Genomic DNA, 23471 nt, shown 5'->3' on the forward strand with positions numbered 1-23471 from the left:
TACTATGACCGTGAGACAAAGATCCCCCTTGACCATTAAGTTAAATGATAGAATGCGTTAAATTACAAAAATATCCCATTAAACTTTTTCTATCTTCTTTTTTTGCCCTTTTTTCTCTTAAAATCTATTTATTCTATGTTTTCCCTTTCTTCTCTTCTTTTCCCCTCCTTCACCGTCCTCTTTCATTCTTTCTCTCTCTCAACTCTCCAAAATGAAAGGACGGAGGAAACCCATTTCTCATCTTCCCTTCTCTTCTCTGTCTTCAATCTCGTCTCTATAGTTGCCATTGACGATGCCACGATCATGGGAAACTGCAATGCTTGAGAGGATAAAGATGAAGATGATTTCACATTGTTGGTTGGAATAAGAAAGAAGAATTTGAGAGGGAATAAAAGGGAAAAGCGCAAGTATTGACCACATGCTTTTTGCATAAAGGAAAAGAGGACGATGACCAGAGCGAGCACTGCCAGTATTCCAACTTGAGGCTCTATATCACCACATTCGCTAAAGTCTCCTCATTTCCCAGGCCCTTGAAGGGTGCTTTACCAAATAAGAGCTCGTAAAGAAAGATCCTAAATGTCCACCAATCCATAGCACTCCCATGACCCTCTCCTTTGATGATCTCAGGAGCTAAAGTACTCATGGATCCCAACAAAGAGTTGGACCGGGCAATGGTTGGCTCTGCCACAAGCTATGGCAGAGAACTCACCTGCGTTGCCAAGTCGGATTTTAGTTTCCGGGTCTTCGCTATTGAAGATATAAGCCTTAGTGAAAAGCATGAAACCTGTGCCCAGGATGGTTGGAGACAGAAAGGATATATACAAGGGGATTCTACACATGGACTTGAAAAGTTTTTTGTGGGCAACATACATTCTTTGAGGGCCTGAACTGGGCATTAATACGGTGTGCCGTCACACTGGAGCTACCAAATTTTGTGATCTTGGAGTTCCATTTATGCTTTCCCATGAGAGTAAATGTTTGGAGTTCAAGTCTAAAAGAGGGCATATAGAGTTCGAACTGTTCTAACATGTGATCGCTCTTCTATGGGGAGCTGTTTGATTTGTAGGATCCCCATTAAAATGCTCCTTGTTGTAATTGGTAAATGATAATGTAGCTCATACCTCAGTGTAAATGTAGCCTCACAGAATTGGTAGGAAGCATTGCATGCTTCCTGAGTGCTTCTTGCAAAAACACAATGAATAGATTTTGCCGGCCTCCACTCTCCAACTTCTAAATGCACTGACAGTTACTTAAAGAATTGAGTTTTGGCTTGGACTGGTTAATACTCAATGGGTATTTTTTGGGGCCTACAATCCTTGCATTAATTTGTGTAATTCATGTTCTCTCCTCTGCACAAGCGCTCCACCATGCCGCTTACGATCTTTGTGATTGTTCGAATTCACGCTTCCTCATTGAGGGAGAGAGAGGGAGGACTTCCGAAGTCTGCTGCCACTACCGTTCGTGAGGTTAGGGAAGATGAACAATATTATAAGGGTAGTATGGAGATTAAAAAATATTGCAACAACAGATTTTAATAGAAGTCTAATGGAAGGATGTCTTTGTCTCATGGTCATAGTACAGGGGATCTTTGTTGCAAAACAAATTATAGGGGGTCTTTGTCATAGACCCATAATACAAAGTGTTCTTTATAATTTACCCTTTTTTATAAATAATGAAAGAATTAAACAAGTTCAAATTTGCGCCCCACGACCGGACCCCCACACAATCGGAAGGTGCCAAGTATCCTTCCACACGATTTCCCCCTCAGCGTGTGTAGAGCTAACAGGACGAACGTTAACTCATCCCGTTAGCTCCAAATTCCCGCTACTCTCAACTGTTGACCTGGCCTCGTCTCTTGACCCTTGCACTCCTCCATCCGAACTAATGGCAAGAAGTTCGGCAAATACGACCACTCCGACAAATACACCGGAGGTACTCTCCGTCCCTCTCATCCCATCCCTCTCCAACATCCTTTACATGTTTTGCTGAGTTATTTTTTATTTTATTTTTTCTCAATACAAAACACATAAGGGAATGGAGATCACCAGCGACCACCCGACCATTATACAGGTTCAACTTTTCCCTATTCATTTTCATCTATTTTTTTATTGCATAAAACTTGGATTTTCTAATAAAAATAAAAATAACAGTGAATTCTATGTAAAAACACCCATGATGAAGGAAGATTTGGCCCGACCTCTTGACCACCCAACACGTGGCAGAAGCAACAGTTCGGCACGTCAGTACGCTCAAGGCACAAACTCCGAGAGCAGGAACCAGCGGTCCGAGCTCTCCAAAAGGAGCCCGAACTCTCCCTTTGACCCCAAGCCTTACAAGGAACGCAAAGGGCAACAACCCAAACTGGCCCACCCCAGAGCAGTTTGGGCCACACCTCTATTCGAACTCAAGACCACCTCGCACACCACTCCAGCACTTCGTCTTCAGGCTGCCGAACTGAACAAACATACCTGACACCAAAGGAGTCCGTACCCTGAGGCGGCGCACCTGACTGACTTAGGATCTGACGCTTGACAGCTGCACTTCAACGGCCACCTGCCACCGCCACCTCCAGTCGCAGAGATGGCTCCGACAAAGAGAGCAGTGGCGGTTGCCTGCCCCAGCAGAGGTGATGACACCCGAACTGGCAGAAGTGCAGAGGTAATGATACCCGACCTGACAAGAGCTTGGGAGTGAGTGCGCGAAGTGGTTATAAAAGGCTCTCTTCCCCCCAAGAAGGAGGTAGGTGATAATTCTGCACTATCTAGTTTTGATCTTGCCTTTGAGAACATACTAACTTGAGCTTCGGAGCAATCTCACCGGGTTCCTCCCCGGAGACTACTCGCTTTCTTCCCCGCTTTAGGCACCTTTTGCTCCAGTCAAAGGCAAGATCGTTGACAGTTAGGACCGATAGGATTGCGCTACATCATTTGGCGCCATTTGTGGGAAACGCTTCTAAAAGCCTCCCTCTAAAACTCTCATAACCCCCTTTTTTCCAAGAAACCCCAACACCCATGGCTTCTTTCAGCAATGCCGGATGTAGCACGGAGATGAATGCCACCGGGGAACAACTTCAAGTCCCCGTGGTATGCATCAGACAGTTCACCATCCCCCTTCCGGTGGATGGGATTCCCAGCCTAAGTATGCCGCGAACGGTGGCGCCTATGAATCTTCCCTCTGTGAATGTTCCCCTTCCTCCTATTGGAACCACCTTTGCTGAACCTACCATTGTTCCCCTGGCAACTAGCCAGAACCAATTCGATGACCTGATGCATGGCATGCGGGCCATCCAAGCCCAGATGCAGTAGCTTCAACAACAGCAAATCCACCAGCAGTAGATGTTGCACCATGTCTCCCAGTACCACTACCAGCAGTAGTTCCCCCAACTACTTCAAAGTCAGCCACGGCTCCCACCTCGGCACCCCACCATTAAGCGAGCCAAGCCCTCCCCTCAAGGCGGGCATCCCCACCAGGAGGCTTCTCAAGCTCGGGCCTCCCAGCCTTGGAGCCCCTTCAAGAGCTAGGCCTCATCCCCTGGCAGGAGAGAGCGAGCTGCGGCCCCCACCTCGCCACACGCTGACAGGTCAGAAACCCGATCTGTCAAAATAGCATCACCTCGGCACCCTCAGGACGGACTCCTTCACACTGAGAGCGGGTTCAGTGCCTTAGTCGCGGACTACCCCCAACAGTCTAGGCCCATTGAGCTCGGGAACACCGAGGCAATCAGCGCCAGCGCTGGGCCTTCCAAGCAGCAGAGGCGCCGCCAGCGAAGTCGTCGAACTGCAACCCGCGTCCTACCCGGGCTCCGAGGCAAAGAAGAAGCGAGCTTGGACAAGGTAAAAGCTACCCCTATCCTCTCAGTCCCTTCCCCCCTATCATCAGGACTCCTTGCAGTCCCCATGCCTAGAGACTTCAAACTCCCCCCACTTGACAAGTATGACGGGTCCTTTGACCCCAGCGACCATGTCGATGCCTTCCAGTCCTAGATGCACCTGGCAAGAGCCAGCGAGTCCTGTATGTGCGTAGCCTTCACCACCACCTTCAGAGGAGTGGCTCGCACCTAGTACAGGAGCCTGGCCCCTGGGTCAATAAGGAGCTGGGCTCAGTTCGTACAAGTCTTCACCGCGCACTTCGTAACCAACAAACGGTGCCCCCGAACCAAGGAGAGCCTCCTCGGCATGGTCCAGAAGGAAGGGGAGCCCATCCGTAGCTACATCAAGCGGTTTAATGATGCATGTCTATAGATCCCAGGCCTGGACCCCACAGTTTAGCTTGCGGCAGCCAAGATGGGAGTGATGCATAAGGAGTTCAAATGGCACATAGTGGCTAACTAGCCCAGGATTCCTTGATCTCGAGGACAAGTTCATGTAGACGGAGGAGGAGATCTATCAAAGGACTGGGGGGTGGTTTTGAAAAAAGAAAGAGAGAAGAACTCCCTAGCCAAGGAGACAACCGGAAGGATCCAGTTCAGGCGCCAAAACCGAGCCAGCCGTTTCGAGCTCCTGTAGCAGGTCGGACAGACTATACGTCCTTGAACACAAAGCGGTCTGAGATCTTAATGACGATCAAGGATGCCCCGTACATAAAGTGGCCACCCCGTCTAAAAGGGAACCCAAACGAGAGGAACAAAAACTTGTACTACAGTTTCCATAGAGATCACGGTCATAGTACCGAAAATTGTAATAATCTCCGCGACGAGATAGAGAAACTCATCCGCCGCGGGTACTTAAAAAATTTTGTATAGCATAGTAACAATAATAATAATAGTAGTAGGACAGGTCGGCAAGGGGAGCGCAACAAGGATGCCCCTGAATCTAGCAGTAGGCCGACCGAACAGCCACAGAAGCAGCCTCCGGAAGAGAGGCCAGTTCGGGGGACCATCCATGTGATAGTGGGAGGTTCGGTTGTAGTAGGGTGCACTTCGACAGCGGCCCGGATGTCAGTTCGCAAAGCTGCCCGAGAAGACTAAAATCCTCCAAAGAGGCTGAGGACGGAAGAGCCAATTCTTTTCACAGAAGATGATGTGCGAGGGGTCCACTACCCTCACGATGATGCGCTTGTGATAAAGCTGAGGATCAACGACTTTGAAGTCAGACGCGTGCTTGTTGACTCAGGCAGCTCGACAGACATTCTATTCAAATCGGTGTTTGACTAGCTCCAGCTGCGGGGAAGTGACTTGAAGCCCACGAACACTCCTTTGGTGGGTTTCTGTGGGGAAGAAGTCAGGTCCCTTGGGAAAGTAACAATACCCGTCGAGGTCGACACGTGGCCCTGTGTGGTCAGACTCAACCATGACTTCCTGGTGGTCGCGACCCCCTCCTCATACAACGCCATAGTAGGGCAGCCAACCACCCATGTCTTACGGGCGGTGGTCTCCACCTACTATATGGCGATGAAGTTCCCCACGGACTTTGGTGTTGGAATAGCGTGAGGCGACCAACTCGAGTCCCGCAAATGCTATGTGACCGCTTTAAAGGGAAAAACCAAGGTGGCCGGCGAACTCGAACTGGAACGCCCAATGGAGCAAGGCAAAGAGCGAGCTACGTCCACGGAAGAAATAGTTACGGTCCCGACTTTGACGACAGACCCAGCTCGGATGCTACGAATTGGTGCTTCCATCCAAGAACCTCTACAATATGAACTGGTAAGTTTCTTACTTCAAAATTTAGATGTTTTTGCTTGGTCCGCGTTAGAAATGCCCGGCATAGACCCTGTGCTCATAACTCACAAGCTCAATACTGACCCCGTAGTCAGACCCATTAGACAGAAGAAACGCAACCTAGCCCCAGAACGCTGGAGGGCGGTCGATGAGGAGGTCGAGAAGCACCTCGAAGCAGACTTCATCAGGGAAGCTCATTACCCGAGCTGGGTAGCCAACCCAGTACTGGTAAAAAAGGCAAACGGCAAATGGCGCATGTGCGTCGACTACACTGACCTAAACCGAGCTTGCCCGAAAGATTGCTTCCCCCTCCCCAGGATTGACCGCCTAGTAGATGCAACATTGGGACATGAATTGCTAAGCTTTCTAGACGCCTACTTGAGCTCCAACCAAATCAGGATGGACCCAACCGATGAGGAAAAAACAACCTTCATAACCGAGTTTGGCCTGTACTGCTACAAGGTCATGCCCTTCGGACTGAAGAATGTCGGGGCGACCTTCCAAAGACTCGTGAATAAGCTGTTTCAGCCCTTAATTGACCCGAAGATAGAATGTTATGTAGACAACATGGTTGTCAAGACACAATTTTCTCATGAATTAGTACAAGACTTGCATTCTGTCTTTCAAATTCTTCGACAATTTAACATGAAAATAAACCCAAATAAGTGTGTATTCGGTGTCACCTCGGGTAAGTTCCTAGGGTACATCGTCAACCAGCGCGGTATTGAGGCCAACTCGGACAAAATAAAGGCCATCTTAGATATGAGACCACCACAAAAAGTAAAAGAGGTTCAAAGGCTAAACAACAGGATAGCCGCTCTGAGTCATTTCATGTCTAAATCAGCAGACCGTTGCCTGCCCTTCTTCAAGGCAATAAAAGGCAAAGGGTTCGAGTGGAACACGAACTGTCAGCTCGCATTTGACGAGCTCAAAAGATACCTCGCCAGCATCCCAGTATTGACCCGACTCAAAGAGGGCGACGTTTAAGAACTGTACCTCTCGGCAAGCAACGAAGTGGTCAGTTCGGTACTAATAAAGGAAGCAAATCGGGTCCAACGACCCATCTATTATGTTAGCAAAATATTGCAGGGAGCAAAAACAAGATATCCAGAGATAGAAAAGCTAGCCTATGCACTGGTCATCGCGGCCCGCAAACTCTACCCGTATTTCCAAACCCATACCATCGTCGTCCTCACCGACCAACCCCTAAGGCAAATATTACTTAGACCCGAGGTCTCTGGACGATTGGCGAAGTGGACCATCGAAATCAGTGAATACAACCTCCAGTTCAAGCCCCGAACTGCCATCAAAGCCCAAGCCTTGGCAGACTTCATTACAGAATGCACATTCCGCTTCGAGACCCCTGGCCCGGCCGAGCATGAGGCTCCTAGTTCAGGTGAGCTCGGTGCTTTCGAGAAATTCAAGTTCAAGCACTATGAGGTCATACCCAAATCAGCATCTCTCCTAATTAGGCCAAGTGCGAACTGGGATGAGGAGCCCTGGATACTTCACGTGGATGGCTCCTTGAATCAACAGGGCAGCGGAGCCGGTGTAGTTTTTCGTGGCCCGAATGGCATAAAACTGGAGTGCGCGCTACGCTTTGAGTTCGTGGCATCCAACAATGAGGCGGAATATGAAGCACTGATAGCCAGGCTAGCCCTAGCACAAGAAGTAAGAGCGAAGCACATAGTCATTTGCAGTGATTCCCAGCTCGTGGTCAACCAGGTCATCGGCGAATATGAAGCTCACGAGTCAACCATGATCGCCTACTTAACAAAGGTAAAGGAGGCTCTCCTCAACTTCCAATCACACTTCATTAGGAAAATCCCGATGTCAGTAAACACTGAGGCTGATGCCTTGTCCCGGTTAGCTAGCACCAGTGACAACACCATGAGAACGGTGTATATAGAGGACTTACCTCGGCCTAATATTCTTAGGGGGGCAGAGGAGGTCACTCCCGTCCTTGAGGCAGAGCCAAGCTGGATTGACCAACTCATGAGCTTCCTGCTACATGGAACCCTCCCTCCAGATCGCAACACAGCTAGAAGGGTGCAGCGCCAGGCAGCCAAGTATGTCATAATAGATGGACGACTGTATCGACGATCCTACATGCTCCCCTATCTGTGTTGCTTGCGACCTATCAAGGTCGAGCTCATACTACGCGACACCCATGAGGGTCTGTGCGGCGGACACTTGGGGGGCAGGGCTCTCGCCCAAAAGGCACTTCGACAAGGGTACTACTGGCCAACAATGAAGGTCGAGGCCACCGAGCTCATTAGAAAATGTGACAAGTGCCAGAAGCACGCCAACATCCACCATCAGCCTGCTGTTGACCTCAAGTACCTCACTAGTCAGTGGCCCTTTGCACAGTGGGGCATCGGCCTACTAGGACCATTCCCGCCAGCAACAGGTGGGAGGAAATTCCTAGTAGTGGCAGTGGATTACTTCATGAAGCGAATGAGTTACCAAGTGTTCTATGGGCTCACCGAACTACCGAAAAAACCACCAGGTTGAAACCCCCTTTAACCTCACCTACGAAAACCGAAGCAATAATACCAGCGGAGATCGAAGAACCCACACTACGACTAGAAGCATATGACGAGAAGACGAACAGAGAAGAACTACGTACCAACCTCGATCTACTCAACGAGGTAAGAGATCTCGCGTACATCCGGACTGCAGCTTACCAGCAAAGAGTAGCTCGGTACTACAATGCCAGAGTAAAAAAGCAGAACTTCCGCGTTTGTGACTTAGTTCTCCGTAAGATCATGGCACCCGAGCCCGGTGTCGGCAAACTCGGACCGAACAGGGAAGGGCCCTACTGAGTAAAGAGAGCGCTCGGAGGAGCATACAAGCTCGAAACTTTAGAAGGCAAACAAGTACCCCGAGCATGGAACGTCGTTAACTTGAGATGATACTACCTATAGATCACCAAGCGAAGTAGACTAAAATCGCTGCCAAAGCCCAAGGGCTAGAATACCGAGCTAACAAGGACCTCGGCATGGGCAAACAAAGTGCTAACAGCAAACTAGTAAGGACATCGGCATCTCAGAGGCCAAGTGTTGACACCAAAACAGGCTGCACGAGTGCAGTAACCCGGCCAAAAAACGGATTGGGCATATGGTCAGTTCGGCAATATGGTCAATTCAAAAGAAAGGTAGGCGCAACCCAGCGGCGAGCTACTCCCGGAATATCACGATCTCGTCAGGACCGTGTTCCCATGGGAAGTCGCCCGAGGGTATAAAGTATACTCCCCGGGCATGTTAAACTGGGTGATTAGGGAGTAAAGTCCCTCAGGCATCATGGTTGAAGGCCCGAACTTGTCTAACGTCCGACCTCGACGGGAGGAGGACGCCAAACTACCCGAGGCAACTCGGCCTACGGGTTCAAAGTCTTCCTCGAGCTCCTCCTTGAGCACTACCTCGGGTTCACTAAGGCTATCGGGGGTTACAAATCAGTTCGTAGAACCTGCATCTGACCCCCTCGAAGAATTGTCTGATCTGTCCAAGCCAGACACTAGGAGGAAAAGAATACCAGGAAGAAAGTTGACGCGAGCTAAAAAACTTGGACGCGAGCTCAAGAAGCAAACGCAGAGAAATGGCAATGGAAAGCGACTAGAGGTCCCCCACTATTTATACCCACAGTGACCGAAAACCGAAGGTTCTGATTGAGGCAAATCCAATGGCCCACGATCAAACTGGCCGCATGTCTTTTGAAACTAAAGCAGCGCCAGCGCATGTCTCCCCACATTGAAGGCAGCAACGACGTGATTTTCAAATTTGAAATAACGCCCGCTGTCACGTCTCCCAGCAGTGTGTTTTTTAAATTTTGAAATAACGCGCGTTGTCACGTCTCCCAGCATTTAAAGACGGATTGGCGCGTTTCCTGACTTTTTGGTGCTCGAGAAACCTGGAAATCTTCTGACGAACGCACACTTCGCGCTATCAGTTAATCAATTCGAAGTACGGGACAAATCCACCCACCACATCACGAACTCCCCGTGCTAGGGCAAGCCCCTTAGCACGAGGAGTGGGGGGCAATTGATGAAGTAAGATTTGGCCCGACCTCTTGACCACCCAACACGTGGCAGAAGCAACAGCTCGACACGACAGTACGCTCAAGGCGCGAGCTCCGAGAGGAGGAACTAGTGGTCCGAGCTCCCCAAAAGGAGCTCGAACTCTCCCTTTGACCCCGAGCCTTACAAGGAGCGCAAAGGGCAACAACCCGAACTGGCCTACCCTAGGGCAGTTCGGGCCACACCTCTATTCGAACTCAAGACCACCTCACACACCACTCCAGCACTTCGTCTCTAGGTCGTCGAACTTAACAAACGTACCTGACACCAAAGGAGTCCGTACCCTAAGGCAGCGCACCTGACTGACTTAGGATCTGACGCTTGACAGCCGCACTTCAATGGCCACCTGCCACCGCCACCTCCAGTCGTAGAGGCGGCTCCGACAAAGAGAGCAATGGCGGTTGCCTACCCCAGCAGAGGTGATGACACCCGAACTGGCAGAAGTGGAGAGGTAATGATACCCGACCTGATAGGAGCTTGAGAGTGAGTGTGCGAAATAGTTATAAAAGGCTCTCTTCCCCCCAAGAAGGAGGTAGGTGATAATTCTGCGCTATCTAGTTTTGATATTGCCTTTGAGTAAATATTAATTTGAGCTTCGGAGCAATCTCACCGAGTTCCTTCCCAGAGACTACTCGCTTTCTTCCCCGTTTCAGACACATTTTGCTCTAGTCAGAGGCAAGATCGTTGAAAGCTAGGACCGAGCGGATTGCGCTACATCATCATTCAAAATTAAGAATATATATATATTCAATGAACGCCTCAAACTTTGTTCTTTTTCTACCGTTGAAATAAGATAATCCTATTTTGTGAAAGAAGAAGAAGAAGAAGAACAGCCATTGGACACGCCAAAATATTGATTTCTAGTGATCCAATACTCTGACTCGCATAGATCAATTGACGCTCACCTACATTGGCGATGGAACTAGAGCCTGGCGAGAGAACTCTCACTAGGGAACACCAGATCATTCTCCTCCAAAGCAAGCGCTTCCCCGAGGATTACAGCATGTGAATGCGAGATCTTCCCGAAGCTAGATAGTAGAACCGCCAAGGATTCAACATACCGGAGATAGTTCGACGTTTTTAGCTTCTTGGCCCCATCCGGCGTGGCCATCGAAAACAAAAAGTTCCATCCTGGAGCAGAAGAAGAAAAGGAGCGATTGATAAATAGAAGGTTGGAGGACAAAAGTGGAGACTACTAGCAAACCAGGAATATCTCCAGTGTGTTTGTCGGAACGATCTTCATCGCCGGAGTTCTTGCCCTTAGCTTGGATGTAGGAGTGCAGGGGTGGGTTAAAGTTAGATAGAGGAGGTCAGGTCGAGAGTCGAGGGTAGCGGGAATTTGGAGCTAACAGCCGTCCCATTAGCTCCACGCACGCTGAGGGAGGAAATCATGCGAGAGGACACTTGGCGCCTTCCGATTGTGTGGGGCATTTGTGGGGTGCAGATTTGAACTCGAGTTAAACAAGACGGATGGAAGGAACACCCTAAAAATCAAAACAACAAAAATGACGTAGAGTTTTAGGGAGAAAAGAACCTGGCGAGCACGAAACTAGCCAGCCAGTCAGCAACCTTATTCCCTTCAATACTCCTCCACGTTATAATAGTTCTCAATCTTCATGGCGGATCAACACTGTTGTTTAGGCTGTCAATTACAAGCTTACGGTCATATTCAATTATAATATTTTTATTCTAAAAGTTGAACGCTAAATTGTGAGATCAGATCTGCTTCTCACACAAGACGCTTCACACCGATCTCACAGGCACATCCCATCATGCATTAGGAACATTTTCCATACTTATATGTTATTATTCACGGGAGATGTTTTAAATGCATGATAAGATGTGCCTGTGAGGTCGATGTGAAGTGCCCTGTGTGAGGAGCAGATCCCAATTCCTAAATTGTGGACTTCCCACAAAGCCCAAGCATCAACAACATTAATAGAATGCCGAATTAGAAGAATAACGAGTCCTGGCCAAGCCCAACCGAAAAAAAAAAACTGTGAAAATACCAGAAAAATAGAAAGAAATGAAGGAATGAAGGTTTAAATGGATAAAATGTTAGAATTAATTCCATACCATTAGATTGTTCCCACCATCCACAACAAAAAATCAGATGCATCACTTTTTCAAGTTGATCAGAAGATATCACTGCACCTAGGTTTTCATATTGATTTCATATTTATCTAATTTTCTTCATGTGGATGACGCCAAAATTTTTTTAGGTCACTATTCCAACTGTCAGTTTCTCTATTTGAATATTAGCTGAAGTATGAGAGTTCATGATTTTAAAGTAATGATTAAAGTGAGCTTATTAATAGGACTAGTGAGAATAATTACTGACTGAGATTGATCAGATTAGATCTTAAATTCATAATATGAGAAAAATCATGTGAAACACAACAACAGAGTTAAGCTTCACCTCTGTTCAAATCAAATGTCATGGTCTAAACTAAAAACCTGTTCAATTTCTCTGTGTTTTCCTTTCTTCATGATTTAGTAACCAAAAAAAAAACAGTTCCCTTTGACCTTTGTAGTAAGCTAGTAGCCCATTACCCCCATTTAAACGGTGGTGCCAATGGTGGATTTTAAAGGTTTGAGAACTGAGATCCTCTGTTTAGAGATCAAAATTCAACTACAAGACCAGTATGGATCTTTAAGGCCCTCCTGTCACTTTCCTTGTCCCTTACGTTGCCTAGGGTCAAAAGGCATTTATAATGAAAAATCTAGAGAGTCCATATAAATTACAAGAGGAATGGAGATCAGTTTCCACAGAAAAAGGCCAGCATAAAGCTTAATATAGTGTTGGATATCAATTTCTACAATGAAAAAGACTTCTTCTAGGATGAAAAAATAATCCATCTTCAGAATTTTGTTTTGTTCTTATTTGTGCCATGTATCTTAACGTGAAGATTAGTGAGAAAGTTATCTTGTCATCACACATCATTTCTATTTGCATTTTAGATAGGTCATGTATCTTCGCGTTGGTTTATGATTGTTCAAAATTTTGCTCTACAATAGGATGGAATCACGTTCTACCTATGTAGACCCTGCCATACCAATCCTCCATGAGGAAAATTTTCTACCCACTAAATTCCGGGTGTCAATGGATCTAAAGAATGCAATCATGTCTGCGTTTAAAATGACTCCACTCCAAGAGTATTACCAACCAAAGCCTCAAATCACTAAAACTAGTGAAAATAAAGATGCATTAAAAAGTTAACTCTCTCATACAATTGGTAAAAGGCAAAGCTGGTAAAATTATTTATTTATTACTCGTGTAAATATATGCATCATAGATACATATGACTAGCCAAGTCTAATATATGCATGTACATATGAAATCTATGCAGTATAAACCTAGTTCTCCATAATCAGGGCAAAAAAGAAGTAAAACAGTTGTTTCGTTATGATGTGACCACCCAACTCAACAAAATATCTGAGAGAGGGAGAGAGAGCAATTCAACTACGCCTTATGTTTTAGCTCTGTTGCAGTGCATGAAGTGCTCTTCAACTCTTCCTGTTTAATAATAGCCATGTTGCAACCGTCAGTTGTGATGCCTTCTCTGTCGCAATTCCTGGCTACATTCTCCTTCCTCGCAATCTTACCATCTGACGGAACTTGTTGGCTCATATCACCAGGGGAGCAATTACCATAGAGATTAAGACCATTGGTCAAGCTGGGTTTCTTCCACTCACCAAAATCAGGGCCTGCTGATGACTTGCCACCAGAAACAGCAGTTGCAAGGGCAATAGGCATAAGACATAGACCTTTGCTCTGAAGATACTGCATGGCCATGGTCACATTGGTTTCCATCAGCTTCACCACTTCTTGCTCAAAGGCAATATTGTCTGGAGACTCCAAAAAATCATTTGTGTGACCAGTTGATGGTGATAGAACCAGACCACCAGAACCCTGATGAAAGAGCATTAACTGAAATGAAGAAATCACCCTAGCAACAAAGTTGAATAGGAAACATTATAAATGTTATTATTCAAACTTTCAAAGGTGCTGTATCAGTTTTTTTCTTGTTTTCATCTATAAATTTTATACATTAAAAAGATGTATATGGACAATAACTTGACTCTATTCTTATACAGTATTTACAATGTATAATATGGATAACAGGATATGCAAAGAAAACGCTGGCTGGTTTTCTTTCTCTAAAAGATGATGCATGCACCTCAAGAACCATTTAGATAGAAAATAAAACAACCTGGTCAGATAAAAAAGCAAGAAGTATTAATCATATTTCACATTCAAAGAGAAGGAAAGAAAGCAATACCGTCTTCATGAATCTATACTAGCAGGGAGGAAGTCTGTTACATGTGACTTCCACAAGAGATTTAAAAACATGTGAGAGATTACGCAGAAGTGAGGTTTTTGCTTTGGCAAAGAAGATTTTCCACATCTATCAGACAAGTGGGTATCAAATTTGTATAGTAAAAGATAGATTTATACACAAAGGCATTCCATTAGAAGTCTACAACAAAATAGTGGGATATTTCCCTGAAGAACCAAAGTTGAAAAAGAATAAGAACCAACTAGAGGCAATTTTTAGTACATAACAGTGGCTAAGATTATGATAAACTTAAATTTCAAGAAATGAATATAGAAATAATACCTCAGCTTGACCTTCTGTGATGAGGGGAACAACTGCCCCTGCAGCACCCAATCTACTCATGCTTAAAACCTGCAACTCATATCGAATAACTAAGCATCCAAGCTGATTGGAATAAAGCAGTTGTCTAAAATATGTAGGTTTTACTCAGACTTGAACAATTTAGCTCAGATTCTAACTAGCATATCCAATGTTTCTAGGCAATATTTGGGGGACAAAGTTCCCTTGGTAGGTGTCGAGAAACCTCCACTAATTGTGAAAATTTGATAAACCTCCCCTATGTTTCTTAAACATCACAAATTCTCCTGACATTTTCAAGATAACATTAGTTACCTGCCCTATCTTAGAAATTCATTGCTTTTAATTCACCAGAAAATCTAATGTAAAAGAATGTCCACTCTAAAGACAAGCTTGCCTGAAAAATACTTTTTAAATATAACATGTTGATTCAACACCTCAAGTGCCATATTTTAAGTATTAAGACAGAGCAGACTAGTGACTCAAAACATCAAAACATCAAGGGACTGCAATGATATTTTATCTGAGAGGAGGTTTATTGAAGCTTTCACAAACCTTGGTTAAGCTTTAATATACATGAGCAAGATCAACAAAAAATATAACTTTGATTTAATAAGAAGTGAAAAGTTTTAAAACTCAAAATGGATGTATTTAGCCTGACTATGGCAGATGTCACCATCATCATCAACCACAGAACTATCATCTCTTTGATTCTTTCCCAGTTGGTAAGAGGGAAAATTGGATTGAAGTATAAGAGAAATATGGAAGAAAGGTGACTTTTGATGATGATCATACATCCCCCCTCCCCAAGAAAAGGTGCTGAAACTCATAAGGATTAAAGTTTCAAACATGGATTAAACTTGAAGTTCCATACCTTGACTTGAAGCTGGAGAAATTTGACATACTCAATGATTTCATCAAGCATCGATGCCTTATCCATCTGCACAAATGAGGATGAAAAATTAGCCTCTTATTGCACTCTGTTTCAAAACAGCACGCCCTTTCTTTCTCCTACAAGAAATTTTGGTTGAAAGTTCAAGCTTCAAAAAAACTCACAGAATATCAGATAAACATCAGACCAAAAAGTTCATAAGCATCATCCAACAGACAGATAGTTATTAAAGCATCAAACATCAACAGATGCTAGGTAAGGGTTAGTGAGAGTGACGCTTGAAGCCAGACACAACCGGGAATCAATCTTAACATTCCCAAGGATGATTTTGCAAGTTAATAACCATACAGCCTGACTAAAATAAGTTGGATGGTCAATTCCATTTCAATATACAAAATATTATTTATCTCCTAGGAAACAGCCTCTCTGTATGTGTAGGGGTAAGGCGGTGTAAATCTGTCCCTCCCCAGACCCCATATTGGCGGGAGACTTGTTCACTGGACTGCCCTTTAGTCCCATCAGGTGGAACTGACCAAGAAAGATCAATGCAAATGCAATATTGATTAGCAGTAGTTAATTTGCACTTAGCTGCTCATGTATACACAAAGGTAGTTAAACCCTGATTGATGATATTATTGGACCCAGACTCTTTCCTGTTAATACGGATGTTAGTTTTGTAGGATTCAGTCGTGACAGAAACTAGAATAAACTTTGATTTGAGAATTCATCGGTCTCAGGCTAGACGAATCTGAATTGGAAAAACCAAATATGATTCAAAAATACCATGTCTGCCAAAATAGGCCATCATAGAGCAACTTCTCATCCAAGACAGAGAATATCAGTTAGCAGAGTGCAGGGACCATGGGAAAAATAACAATAATAAAATGGAATCAGCACCTCAATAAATCGATTCAATTCCAGTGGTGCCTAAGAAGAGACCACTGGAAACATCACCTGTCTTTTTCCATGGATACAAGTATTGATGAGTGCTAGTCAATATGAGCCTCAACATATATAGGGCCCAAGTACAGAACTGGGGAAAAAGTTTAATGTTTTTTTCTGATATGTGGATTTAAGTGGCATTCGTCTCATGGATCAGTTTTATTGTGGTTGTGATTCGAAAATGTGGAACCACGTTTCTGAAACAGAAAACATGAGGTTTTGAACCACAAAACCCATATGAGAGTGTTCTACAAACTTGTTATTTTCTGTCCTTGAACCAAAAACCCAATAAAGGTGTTATTGAAATGGTTGTTTCACTTTTCTAAACCACACGGTCAAACATCCATGCACAAATGGTTCCAATTCAATGTGCGAATTGAAAGAAATGGTACAAATGGAAAGAAAGCATAATGGAGAATGATGACATCATGTTTAGCTAGTGGAAATTGTTGCCTGGTTGAGAACACTAGGATTTATAGTGTTCACAAAATGGGGGTGTTTGGTATTCTAGGGCTACTATATTTATGATCACATTACCACAAACTGAGCCTAACGATTGTAAAGGCATTTCATAGCTCAAAACTACTTAAACACAAAAATGAACCTAGCAGAAACTCCCTTAATAATGTCTATAAAACAAAAATATAATGTTGTTTTATCATTTTGTGTTCTGTAATCCCGTTAAGCTTAAGGATCTTGTGGAAGCATTTCTCTAGAATATTTTAACTTGATACAAGTTCAGGGTGTCTTAATTGTTGAATGAATGAATGGATAATAATGATAATCATAACAACAAATAAAATAACCAATATATGGGAGTACCTTACTGGAATTTGGAACAAGTTCTTGCAAATTCTTCATTCTTTCAGCAATTTTCTCCCTGCGAAGCTGCATTTATATATTATTGAAGAATTTCAAGATCTTAAGGGTGGAAAAAATATAATCATCTTTACCTAGAACTCCTACTTAACAAAATAGAAGAACCCATACAACAAAGTAGGCCTTTAATACTAACCCGTTCAGCAATGCTGTGTGGATCCGTGGCCTGACCCCGTCGTGCTCTTACTCGAGGCTTTACAGAACCATTACAACCGCCAGCAGTTGTAGCCGGTGTAGACTGTAACTGACAAACAGGAGACTGGTTCATGTAATGCTTGACAGAATTTCCTTCACTAAACTGTGATAGCCAGATGTGAACTTACATCAGAGAACATTGAGTTATTGACAATAAACATAAAATCTGCAGATAAAGACTTAAAAAAAAAGGTTTAAAAGGAAACTCAAATATATAGTGCACCTGCAGCTCAGACTGTAACCCTGTTGTTCTTGTCAATGTTATAGGGGGGCCAGCAACAGGGAGCAAACAGTTATTGTGCAGATCATCTTGCATCTGGAACATATAGCAAGCACAACAGTCAAATGGATGTTGGAAAACAAGCCAACCCAAGTGAACTTTATCAAGCAAGAACAGTAAGACGTAATCTCCAACAGTATGGAGGAAATATAGATCTGGATGGTGTCATCAAGTGAATGGTGGATCTTTGTCCATCCCACAATTTACTGGATGAACCTTGAACATAGACATTCTCAAATGTCTTATGCAAATATTAAGAAAATTAGAAGAAGGTTCAAACCATCATGTTTCTGCACATATTCAATTAAAGCCCAATACTGGATGATCACAATCAAGAACAAATAAACTAAATTGTGCAGGAGGAAATCAGATGCAAACCAATGCTCAGTCAGAGTATATTTCCTCAATTAATGCGCAGAAGTTAATTGTAAAAATTATATAAAATTTATACATTGATGGAGACTGTTGAAGGAAAGTTGTCCAGTTGCAATATTTTCTCATCCCTGACATATCTGCTCTGCAAAACGTTACTATTGCTATCCACATATTCACCATGCAAATCATAGCCTTGCAATTTATCCTGGACTATAGAAGAAGCAAGGGAAGAAGCAATTCCATAAGATAATGAAGGCCACAACTGTGGTACTGAATTAAAAGAATGAGTATCTCCAAGAGACAGTTGACACCCAGATGGTTCATTGCCATTGCTCCCAACAGAACTAGCATCCGGCACTGCACAAGGTGACTTGGCTAAACCCTCAATCACAGGAAGCAACTTTGGAGAAGTAAGATTTGGGTCACCTTGGGATGATTCAGTTGTATTCAGTTGCAGACCCAAATATTCAGCTCTCAAACCACCATTCGCGTTTCCTTTCAAAGAATGCTTTTTTTCATGGTCTAATCCTTCTTGTTGCGGTTGAGCCTCATTGGGAATTAAACTTTTGTCAAGACCATAATTTGAGCCCCTACCAACGACAATAGAAGTGTTTTGAGTGGCTAAGCTCTCCATAATCTCAGTTGAAGGAATCAAGTTTACATTTGGATTTTTTTCATTCCCTTCATATTCCCCCATTAAATCAGGAAGTAGCCCATTTGTTTGAGCAGGCCCACTGCAAACCCAGGATGATCTTTCAGTGCCATTTGCATCTGACCATGATGAGGATGAGAAGACATGGTCAAGAAATTCATCCATTTGCAAACCCAGGATGATGTTTCTGTGAGGTAGGGACTCCGCCTATCTGACAACACAGTCCTTCAAAAACACTTGTTGGAATCTACATCCAACGTTGGCATCTGAGATGATTCTGTAATTTATCAATCCATCCATCAATAATGAGCAATTTATCAAAGGTGGTAGTGGGAACGAAACAGAGTTACTTCCCACATATTTTCTTGGCTCCTACCTGAAGGGACAAAAGTTAGAGATGCATTAAATTCTAATAAAAAGTTAGTAAAGAAATTTCATGGGAAAATGTCAGATGTAAAAACACTAGTTTTCAGAACACCAAAAACAAGAGAACTGACAATAAAAGGTGAGCAAAGAAATATTTGTTCTTCCAGATTTATCAAAAAAAAAAAAAAAAGGTTCTCCTAGGAACACAACAAAAATTTCAACAATCAAATAATCAGCATGTAACCTAACAGCTATACAATGGACGTCTATAACCATTTAATAGGAAATGGTTACAGAATAGGTGGTTCAACAGGAGAAATTTCCTCCTCCACAAGTTCCTCTGAAGGTAAAGGCATCATGCTATCAGCAGAGCAATGCTCTTGTCCATGCTAAAATGTGTTGTGGCAAACGGTCATATAAAGGAAATAAGATATTTTTTTGGCCCCTGCATAAAATTAAGCACCCAACCAGAAGACTTGTGATTAATTCTTGTCTTCCAGATATAGAGAGAACCGAACAAATGGATCTATGACTACACAGTACAGGAGCCACTTAATATGGCTATTCTAAAACAAAGATATAGTGAAATATAAACTCAGCTGTATAAATAAATGGATAACTTTATAGATAATGTAAATACAATCAGAAAATAGATGCTCTTCATCATCAAGAAGGATCCCATTTTCCCCTGGCTTTCCTAATTGATTTATCTAATATCATATTCCTCATCTGAAACTCTGAAAGGCATGGTTATCATATATTTATATAGTAGGTAGTTCCAAGAGACAGCACCTAAATCCATACATCAGAGTAATCTTTTTGGCTCTTTTCTAAATATAAAAAGCATTGTCTCCAAATAGTATACAATTATCACCTCCTATGTATGATGGACTGGTTGGATTTAAACATGCCTCAGTCAGCTCACTGATGTATGGATCAGTAAGTAGCATTCACAGGAAACTTGAACAAACAAACTGATGTCTACTCAAGCTTCTCTCTTATTATGCAGGACAAAAAAAATATGGCACTTAGGGCATGTTCGTACTGTGGTCTCAACCAGGTGAGGTATGTTCTAGACTACTACGCCCCACGGTAGTGTGTTTGAAATTATGCATTTTGGAACTCATCACATCCTTGGTGGTTTTATGTACTGTGGAAGTGTGGTGTGATCCGAATTATTGGGATTTGAAATGGATTGATTCATAGGTGAAATGTACTGAATAAAGTCTGTGTTCTGTAACATGAGAAAAAAAAACGTGTTAAAAATTTGACAATATTTTGTGTTCCAGAACCATGAATTGTTGGTTACAGAACATGTCACGCTCTAAAAGAACATGGGTTCAGTGTGGTGCCTTCCAGAACTAGTTGGAAGTTGGAATATGAATCCACCACAGTACCGAATAGCCCCTAAGTAAAGAACTTGTCTAAGCTGTTACAAAATAAGTTTTGGAGCAGATTAAATAAAAATTTTGCCGAGGACACGTCGGATGGTCACATTTTATTCTAATGGATAGACTGATTATGTGCCATGACAACTACATAGCCCCTTGACGTTATTATCTATTTAGGATCTTATGAGAAGATACTACAAATGGAGGAAAATACACTTGGTAGACCAAGAAAGAGATATAAAGCAAATAGGTAGACCTGACTATGAAGAAACAATGGTGTGCAGAGTGCTGGAGATTCACAAAAACTATTCGTGAATATTGAAGTATCACCGGATGCACACATGAATTCTGAAGACGAATTTCAATAAAAGATAAGTTATAACTTTCTGAATTAGACGTGAGTAGCATTCTTTTTTATGCTCTAAAAGTTCAAAATAAACAAAAAATTTTAGTTATTGTGTCCAATTATTCTTCCAAATGTCAAACAAATTCCAGTAGAGTCTTCATGACCTATTTGTCAAAAACATGATTGGGATAAGATAACAAAGTGATTGTGATTTAACGCAGCATCAAATCACTGAAGACTGTCACTTGGGAAATATAAGGGATGCATGGAGTCGAAGTCAGTTTGACAATTAGAAATGGAAATTAGAAGAAGAAGATGATGATGATGATGAGAAAGCCAATTAATATTTCTGTAGCAGATATACATACCCACATCATTTTTTTCTTTGGGTTACTATCACCCACATAGAAATTCAATATTAGCATAACTGCATGCAATCATTACAACAAATTGGACCAGAAAAAAAGGATTTATCAAACCCTTTTATGGCCCTAATTATTTCAATCAGAAAAGAATCGTTTCATAACAATAAAATAGGAAGGTGCCACATGCCCAGAAGAGAATAAATCATCATAGCATAAATGAGTTAAGTTATCAGCTAATTTTCGATACGTATAGGAAAAAACAAAAAGATGCTCTTCCAACAATAATGTTTGTCATGCAAATGCTAATATACACATAACATAGGAAGGGAAAATAAGAAATTAAAAAGAAAAAATAGTAAGGAAAAGAACCATAAACCTGAGAGAGGCATTTCCAAAGGACCCAATGAACGACATGCAATTTAACTGAACATTTACGCTAAAACTACTGAAAATGGAGTAAATCTCCCATGAAGAGTGAATGGAAGGAACTCTCAGTTACAAGCAAGAGAGTAACAAGGTCCTGAGCATCCGAAAAAGTAGAGAAGAACCGAAGAAGACGAAGAAGAAGAAGGAACTTGAAAAAGAAGTTTGCCTTTTTGACGAAAAACCGCTTTTTTTTCTAAGAGCTGAAGTGTCGTCCTCTGATTTGTCATCATAATCAGGCAGGTCCTCGTTCCTCCGTTTGATTAGTAACCAAATTTTATTATTTGATTTTTATATAAAAAATGGTTTTGGATTTTTTTTCTTATTTTATTATTAAGAAATAATATTTATGAAGGAAAGTCATCAAATTCACATACATGCGATGGGAACATATCTTGAGAGTTGAGTTTCATCAGTGCCTAGCAGGACGCTGGGGAGCTTAGGCATTATGGTCATTTTAATTTTGATAAATGGCATTATTGTCATTAGGATACGGAGATTTTTTACGCATCGGATAATGCGGAGTGGTTTTCGTTCTGGTCCCACACGTCCTCCTCAGTAGTAACATTGGATGAGAGATCAAAGGTGAATAGGTTCCTTCTCTGACCTTCAATTGTGATATATCATAGCACACACTTGAGGGCCCACCACCAAATCAAGGGTAGAGATCGTAATAGAGGTAGAGGTGTTGGTAACTCATTACTAGTTTACTACTGATACTGACGAGAGGCATTATTTGTTTGATTTTTTGTACTATGACGAAAATAGCCCTATAATTATTCAAATTGGAGGGAGCTGGGCTTTTTACGCTGATACCGCGGGAAGGTTTCTTTATGTTTTCCCTGATAATGCGCACAGAATTAAATGATATGCCCATGATTCCGGATGTTGGGAACCTCGGATTGTGACACGTAACCATATTCCCTAATTTTAAGGTCACGTGTATTATTAAGTGCCCTGTTTGAGAAGGCTTCTTTCTGGTTCTGGCTATGATAAGTGGCCCCACACGGACAAACTTTGCTGTACAACACGGAATACGCACATTTGGCTTTCTTCAAAAGTGAAAGCAGCTCAGGCAAACTGAAAGCCCTCTCAAACGACATCTAAGTGTCCATTTGGGAGGGCTGAAGCGCAGCCACTTCTGGCGTTCAAGTAGGGGTGGATTCGAGTTAAGTTGAGTAAAATAGTATTAGGTTCGAGTCCGGTTTGAGTTTATTCTACAAAGTTCAAGTTCGAAATCGGTTTAAGCCAGAACTTTGACCTCGAGCTAAGCTCAAGTTTGGCTCGGCTCAGCTAGCTTTATATTTTACAAAAATATTTTATTATATATTTTATAAATATTTTATTATAAAATATTTAGAAAAAAATATTTTATATTTAAAAAATTAAAAGTTATAATAATTAATAATGATAATATTTTTATTATATATATTATTATATATTATATTAAATATCATATATATTCAAGCCAGCTCGCGAGCTGACAGCTAATGAAAAAGCTCAGCTCATTGCCACCCCTACTTTCAAAGTGAGCCCTACATTGATAGTGTTTTATGTCTGGTGAAAAATCTGGAGAGCTCCAAATCAGCTTTCGGCCGATCATCTTTTGGATCCTATGCTTCAGTCACTTTACATAATTTATCTAGAGTGCCTCAAAAGCTGTTGAACCAATTTAGCTTTTTCAAAATAGTTTAGTGAAAGCAATTCAATCAAAGCTTCACCCTTCTAATTTTGAATTACCATTTAATAAATAATTAATATTTATGTTTTTAATTCTATTAAAGTATTATTAATTATAATTAACATAGAGAGAGAAAGAGAAGGGATGAAATTTTCATGGGAATTTTTGAATACCTAATCCATCCCAACCCCGAGACAAGGGTTGGGAATTTGACATTAGGATAAATGATATCTGAATGCAGTTATATTTAATGTAGCTACCCCACTCCAAATACTGGATTATAAATCCATATTTGTATTATTAAATATATCTCATA

At 42.5% G+C, this 23471-nt stretch overlaps 1 protein-coding gene across 2 annotated transcripts; it reads right to left on the reverse strand.

The window, feature by feature from the left end:
- Positions 1–12981: 12981 nt before the first annotated feature.
- LOC148842076 (uncharacterized) lies at positions 12982–21652 on the reverse strand. 2 transcript variants are annotated; one of them, XM_088959250.1, is made up of 8 exons: positions 21428–21652; positions 18008–18959; positions 17500–17592; positions 17218–17379; positions 17025–17090; positions 15243–15308; positions 14354–14422; positions 12982–13644 (listed from the first exon to the last, which is right to left on the reverse strand). In XM_088959250.1, the coding sequence occupies exons 2-8, from the start codon at positions 18746–18748 to the stop codon at positions 13195–13197; spliced, it is 1647 nt and encodes a 548-aa protein (XP_088815376.1). In that variant the 5' UTR covers positions 18749–18959; positions 21428–21652; the 3' UTR covers positions 12982–13194. The 2 variants fall into 2 exon arrangements, with proteins under 2 accessions (XP_088815376.1, XP_088815377.1); XM_088959251.1 differs by having other exon boundaries at positions 12982–13681; positions 21428–21641.
- Between the last annotated feature and the right edge of the window lie 1819 nt (positions 21653–23471).

Source organism: Nelumbo lutea, chromosome 8 (assembly GCF_056320005.1).
Source record: "Nelumbo lutea isolate HS-2025 chromosome 8, American lotus-T2T, whole genome shotgun sequence".
Lineage (NCBI taxonomy): Eukaryota > Viridiplantae > Streptophyta > Magnoliopsida > Proteales > Nelumbonaceae > Nelumbo > Nelumbo lutea.